This window comes from Neomonachus schauinslandi, chromosome 4 (assembly GCF_002201575.2).
Source record: "Neomonachus schauinslandi chromosome 4, ASM220157v2, whole genome shotgun sequence".
In the NCBI taxonomy this organism is placed as follows: Eukaryota; Metazoa; Chordata; class Mammalia; order Carnivora; family Phocidae; genus Neomonachus; species Neomonachus schauinslandi.
The window spans coordinates 35073067-35079910 of NC_058406.1; the positions used below are offsets into that span (position 1 = coordinate 35073067).

The following is a 6844-nucleotide window of genomic DNA, read 5'->3' on the forward strand; positions in this document are numbered from 1 at the left end:
CTTTCTTTCTTTCTTTCTTTCTTTCTTTCTTTCTTTCTTTCTTTCTTCTTTCTTTCTTTCTTCTTTCTTTCTTTCTTTCTTTCTTTCTTTCTTTCTTTCTTTCTTTTTCTTTCTTTCTTTCTTTCTTTCTTTCTAGATTTTATTTATTTATTTGACAGAGAGAGACACAGCGAGAGAAAGAGCACAAGCAGGGGGAGTGGGAGAGGGAGAAGCGAAGCAGGCTTCCTGCTGAGCAGGGAGCCCGATGCGGGGTTCAATCCCAGGAGCCTGGGATCATGACCTGAGCTGAAGGCAGATGCTTAACGGCTGAGCCACCCAGGCGCCCCTAGCAAACTTTTTCTTAAAGAACCAGATGCTTAATAATTTAGATTTTGCTGGACAAGTTGCAAAATAGGGGTGATTATGTACTTATATAACCATTTAAATATGTAAAAATGGTTCTTAGCTGAAAAAAAAACCAAAAGGCAGCTGCTAGCTGGAATTTAATAACCCCTGGTGTAGACTCTTCCAGCTTAGGGGAGTGTGGGAATAGAGACCTGCTTTCTTAGGGTTGTCATAACTAGAGATGCAGCTCCCACCTAGGGTGGGGCATCTTCCCAGGGCTTCTTCCTTGCTCTTTGGAAATCTGAGTCAGAGTTTAGAGAAGTTTGGGGATTAAGTCTGAGAGGGACTCTGGCAGGGAGAATAGCCTCTTCTCTCTGGGATTTAGGCTGGTATTTGTGGTGTGCTATGCCTCTTTTCCCTTTGCTTTCCTTCCTCCAGCTGCTTAGAACCCTGGAACCAGGGTCTTTGTGCTCCAGGTAGGCACTGACATGGCCTAGGCTGAGTCCAGGAGCTAGGTAAGGGCAGGGGGTGGAGATCAGAACTGGTCAAAGACTGGGGGTATGGGGCAAGCAGGGCTGAGGGGAGTATATCTGGATAGTAAGAGCTGTACCTAGATAGGGATCTTAAATGGCAAGGCCCTGGCACCCTTGGTTCTGCTTTTTTTTTTTTTTTTAATTAATTTATTTATTTGAGAGAGAGAGAGAGGGAACAAGCAGGGGAGAGGGAGAAGTAGACTCCCTGCTGAACAGGGAGCCCGACGTGGGGCTTGATCCCAGGACCCTGGGATCATGACCTGAGCTGAAGGCAGACGCTTAACCAACTGAGCCACCCAGGCGCCCTCTTGGTTCTGCTTCTGATGCCGGGTTTCTAGTCTGGTTTTTAGCAAATTGACTGACCTGTCCTCCTACTTCCTGTCTGCTTTCTTCTTTCCTGACAGAGGGCTCTGGGCCCAACTTCCATCTCACTTTTCTGCCTTCCTTAATTTTTTCTCCCTCTCAGAACTCTTCTGTTCCCCTGAACTCCCAGAGGTCAGGTGATCTATGTGGCTCCATAAGGGTCTCTCCGTGTGGCCTTAGCCTATGAATTATTTACCTGTGTATCATGTTTCCCTAACCAGGTCCTCAGGCCTAGAGAACCAGTCTCTATGACCTATACTTCTGTTCCCTGTCAATGTATCCATCCATCTTCTGAGCCTCTAACTGGGAATACAATGTTAGTTTTTTACTGGGCCCCACTGAGATTGCTTGGATAGGAGGGAATCTTGGGGGTTATTGGGTTGGCGCAAAAGGTTTAGAGTCTCTCAAAAAGCTTCTGGTCCCCTAGACTAGAGCCATCTTTCATCTGCTCACCCCTACTTTACAGATGACTGCAGTGGTATATTCCTGCCCCTCCCCCATCAGTGACCCTCAGGAGGGCAGTTTCTTTTTTTTTTTAAGATTTTATTTATTTATTTGACAGAGACACAGCGAGAGAGGGAACACAAGCAGGGGGAGTGGGAGAGGGAGAAGCAGGCTTCCCGCAGAGCAGGGAGCCCGATGCGGGGCTCAATCCTAGGACCCTGGGATCATGACCTGAGCCAAAGGCAGATGCTTAATGACTGAGCCACCCAGGCGCCCAGGAGGGCAGTTTCTGACTAGGCCAACAGAGCTAAAAGCTCTGCTTCTGTCACCTGGCAGGTGAAAGCAGCTGTTAGGCACGCCCTGAGTGTAGGCTACCGCCACATTGACTGTGCTGCTATCTATGGCAATGAGACTGAGATCGGGGAGGCCCTGAAGGAGAACGTGGGACCCAGCAAGGTGAGGACGGGGCTACAGAGGGGTGGGGTGAGAGGGCTGGGGCCTGGCTGGAGGGATCTGGGGGCATCTTCCTTCTAATTCCTCTCCCAGAGGTGAGGGTGGGTAAGACTGGGTGCCCACGGCTCTTCTCACTATGGGCCCTGCCCCCTGGACCAGGTGGTGCCTCGAGAGGAGCTGTTTGTGACTTCTAAGCTGTGGAACACTAAACACCATCCCGAGGATGTGGAGCCTGCCCTCCGGAAGACACTGGCTGACCTCCAGCTGGAGTATTTGGACCTGTACCTGATGCACTGGCCTTATGCCTTTGAGTGAGCCTTGCTAGGGTCTTTATCCGGGGAGTCGGGTGTTGGGGGGGTCATGTTAGTATCTTGTAAGGCACAGTAGCAGAGCAGGAGAGGAACACTGCTCAGCTTGCCATGGGAGCTCAGCCTTTTATGCTAGCGCAGCCAGGAGTTTAACTACAGAAAAGGAGCATAGCTTCCCGTGGTGGGTATCCTAGGGGCACATGAGTGGTCCCACCTGCTCCCTTTATTCATTCAGGAAACTGCTGGCTTCTGCTGAGCTAGGCCTAGGGTTGCAGTAGAGAATCAGCTCCAGCAGAGGGTGTGAAAGGAGCCTTACCATCAGCTCTGTGCCCTGTACTGGAAGAAGGTTGCAAGAGCCTGCAACCTCTCTGAGGAGGAAGGAGTTCAGAAAGACTTCCCAGAGGAGAGGAGATACAGTCTGTGTCTAGGAAAAAGAGGAAAGGGAATGGGCATTCTATATAGAGTTAATGCCTGGGTCATGACCTGAAAGGGAGAAAAACCATGCTTGTTTCTTATTCTTGGCCTTTTGCCCTTTCTGGGCTTAGTATGGGGACACAGTGACTGGATAAGGTAAGTCAGGAGCCTGGCATTTGTGCCCACTTGTGGAGGACTGTCTTTCACTTAGGCGGGGAGACAACCCTTTCCCTAAGAATGCCGATGGGACTATCCGCTATGACTCTACCCACTACAAGGAGACCTGGAAAGCTCTGGAGGCACTGGTGGCCAAGGGGCTGGTACGGGCACTGGGCCTGTCCAACTTCAGCAGTCGGCAGATTGATGATGTGCTCAGTGTGGCCTCTGTGCGCCCAGCTGTCCTGCAGGTGAGCACAGCAAAGCAGATCCGTTGGTTTGGGGGTATATGTGTGTGTGCAAGAACATGAGTGAGCAAATGATGGGTCTCCTTCATGGAGATGGCTAACAAGTTTTCAGAAGTGTTGGTGTAGGGGCGCCTGGGTGGCTCAGTCGTTAAGCGTCTGCCTTCGGCTCAGGTCATGATCCCAGGGTCCTGGGATCGAGCCCCACATCAGGCTCCCTGCTCCACGGGAAGCCTGCTTCTCCCTCTCCCACTCCCCCTGCTTGTGTTGCCTCTCTCCCTGTGTCTCTCTCTGTCAAATAAATAAATAAAATCTTAAAAAAAAAAAAATAAGTGTTGGTGTAGAAATTCTCTGCATAAACTAGGGCATTGGGGCATCTGGGGGGCTCAGTCGGTTAAGCGTCTGCCTTCAGCTCGGGTCATGATCCTATGGTCCTGGTTCGAGCCCCGCATTGGGCTCCTTTGAGCAGGGAGCCTGCTTCTCTGTCTCTCTCTCAAATAAAATCTTAAATAAATAAAGGGCAGTGAGTTAACTACACTGGAACTAAAATAAAAAAGGGCTAAAAAGTCTTTTTGATTCAAACACAATGGAAATAAATGTAAATAATGTACATGTAAAGTGAGGTTCTGTCTGTGAGAACAAGTACTATGTATTGGTTCATATCAAATACAAAAATATTAGAAAACCAAAAATACAGACAGACATCGAAATGTGGGAAGAGAATGAAATGGACGGTGGTAAATGGAGAATGGGAAAAGTGGGCTGAGGGGAAGTGGGGGGGCGGTCAGCAATGCAAGGTTGGTCAAGATGTCCACGACTGGGTGGGGCCCCGCAAGCTGGGTGGGGCCAGCCTGTACTGATGGGTTTTTTTTTTGTTTCAGGTGGAATGTCACCCATACTTGGCTCAGAAGGAGCTGATTGCCCACTGCCAAGCTCGCGGCCTGGAGGTGACCGCTTATAGCCCTCTGGGCTCCTCTGATCGAGCTTGGCGTGATCCTGATGAACCAGTCCTACTTGAGGAGCCAGTGGTCCTGGCCCTGGCTGAAAAGTATGGCCGGTCTCCAGCTCAGATCCTGCTCAGGTGTGGCAGTCTTGGGGAAAGGAGGTAGATGAGGGCACCTGCTTTGGGAAGCCAGGGTTGAGGGCTTCCTTATCCAACTACCTGAATGAGGCTGCGAATCTTGCCATGTAATCTGGGGGAAGCTACTCTGAGGCATGTCCCCCATTCCACTGGGGCTCAGGGATTCCAGGAGTTTAGAGAAGGCTGAGTGGAGGACAAAACAATGCTTTTGAGGACTGACTCCTCTTCCCCATCTACTTCAAACCCCCACCTTAGGTGGCAGGTCCAGCGGAAAGTGATCTGCATCCCCAAGAGTATCACCCCTTCACGTATCCTCCAGAACATCCAGGTACTTGGTGATGGGTCCTGTCTTCTTTAGCCCACTGGGACACAGTCTGGTTCTGATTCTGCCTGACAAGAAGATAGTGTTCTCGAATCCCAACTTCTGCACACGAAGCTGGCTTTCCTGACCCCCACTTCCCATCCGCAGGTGTTTGACTTTACCTTTAGCCCAGATGAGATGAAGCAACTAGATGCCCTGAATAAAAATTGGCGATACATTGTGCCCATGCTCACAGTGAGTATATATCACCTGCCAGAGTTAGGGAATGTAAGAATTGGGGTGGAATTCTGGCCCAAATCTGGCCTCAACCTTGCTGGTTAGAGGAGAGGCAGGATGTTGGTAGGATTGCTGTCCTGGACATAGTGGGCTCCTTTCTTTTTCTTAAGCTTGGGGAAGTAATATGGTTCGGGGAGAAAGCATGATAGCCTGTGAGTCCCAGTCCTGCCTCGATATCTTGTGACTTAGAACAAGTTATTTCACTTTTTTTTTTTTTTAAGATTTTATTTATTTATTTGACAGAGACACAGCGAGAGAGGGAACACAAGCAGAGGGAGTGGGAGGGGGAGAAGCAGGCTTCCCACCGAGCAGGGAGCCCGATGCTGGGCTCGATCCCAGGACCCCGGGATCATGACCTGAGCTGAAGGCAGACGCTTAACCATCTGAGCCACCCAGGTGCCCCAAGTTATTTCACTTCTACAAGCGTCAGTTTCCTGTCTGTAAAATGATCCCAGTTCCTGACACCATAGCAAGTTCTCAGTAAATGGTATAAATAAGAGGAACCTGGGGCGCCTGGGTGGCTCAGATGGATAAGCGTCTGCCTTCGGCTCGGGTCATGATCCTGGGGTCCTGGGATCGAGCCCCACATCGGGCTCCTGGCTCAGCGGGGAGCCTGCTTCTCCCTCTCCCTCTGCCTCTCTCCCTGCTCATGCTCTCTCTCTCTGTGTATCTCTGTGTCTCAAATGAATAAATAAAATCTTTAAAAAAAAAAAGAGGAACCTAGAAGGCCTTCTCAGCTGTGGTAGAGGGATTGAGGTTGGGTTGAAGCCTGTTACAGATAGGAAAATAAATATTCCTTATTCCAGCTGAGACTGCAAACTCTTAGGGGCAGGGGCAGGTATATACCAGGCTGTGGTTTGCTGGGATGCTGTCAACACTGGCATTCTCTGAGGCCCAGGTCCTGTAGTACCATCTGGCATAGTGCTGTATACAGGTGATGTTCAGAGGAAGATTCAGGAAAAGATGCTGTGTCTTTGGAACGTCAACTCCTGCTAATGGAGCCATCTGTCTCTCTTTCCAGGTGGATGGGAAGAGGGTCCCGAGAGATGCAGGGCACCCTCTGTACCCCTTTAATGACCCATACTGAGACCACCACTTCCTGGTTCCTTTCCAGCTCTCTAGCTACAAGGTCCTGCCACCTGCAGAAAGGAGTTAATAAAGCCATTGGAGCATCCACACTACTTGCTTGTCTTATTTGTCTGGTTAGACCATTTCCCTTAGGAATGCAGGACTGAGGGATGCTGGATGCCACCTGCCCCAAGCCCAGACTTCCTTTCTTTTTTGGTTCTGGAGAAACTGGGATATGGCTGAATTCCATTTCTACTTTCTTGAATTAGGTACATTGAGGGAGTAGCGCCATCTAGTGGCAGCTCTCAGCACTACATGCTATCCCAGGGTGCCCAAAATTTGTCTTCTCAGGGTGAGATCAAGGTAATGAGAGTCCTGTGGTTTCCTGGCACTGCTGGGCCTAGGACTTCGGTTCCCACCCCACCCACCACCTTGTTCAGTGCCTAGATTTAGGACTATGAAGAGCCAAAAAAAACACTTATATTCAGAAGTTCAGGAGTCCCAGGTTAGAAAATCAGGAAAGGTGGGGATAGGGGCTTTGTCTCAGACACTCCAGGCAGTGTGCATAGGCTATCTGAAGGAGGTCGAGTGAGTCTGAAAACTTGTCACTCTGCACCTGTCTTAAGGTCCTATCTTATGTATTTTATAGTCCCACCAAAGGCCACTGAGGTTTTAGGAGGGTTTTTGAAAAATTCTTCTAAACTTAAGTCACACAAAACTAATTTTAGTTTTCCAGTGGAACCATTGCTCTTCAGTCAACAAATATTTATTGGGTACTTACATGAGTTAGGCACAATGCCGCACCCAGGAGACCAAGACACATAGGTCCCTACAGTTGAATGGAGGAGACAGACTTT

General features: G+C 49.5%; 1 protein-coding gene across 2 annotated transcripts in view; it reads left to right on the forward strand.

Annotated features, from left to right (window-relative positions):
- Window positions 1-6095, forward strand: part of AKR1A1 (aldo-keto reductase family 1 member A1) — a 14769-nt gene extending 8674 nt beyond the window's left edge. Inside the window, exons 3-9 of one of the 2 annotated variants that reach the window (XM_021683851.2) lie at window positions 2001-2120; window positions 2277-2428; window positions 3051-3246; window positions 4122-4321; window positions 4577-4649; window positions 4791-4877; window positions 5941-6095. In XM_021683851.2, the coding sequence (XP_021539526.1) occupies window positions 2001-2120; window positions 2277-2428; window positions 3051-3246; window positions 4122-4321; window positions 4577-4649; window positions 4791-4877; window positions 5941-6006 (894 nt within the window). In that variant the 3' untranslated portion in view covers window positions 6007-6095. The remainder of the gene's footprint in view (window positions 1-2000; window positions 2121-2276; window positions 2429-3050; window positions 3247-4121; window positions 4322-4576; window positions 4650-4790; window positions 4878-5940) is intronic. The other variant, XM_021683852.1, reaches the window with a different exon arrangement.
- The last annotated feature ends 749 nt before the right edge of the window (window positions 6096-6844 follow it).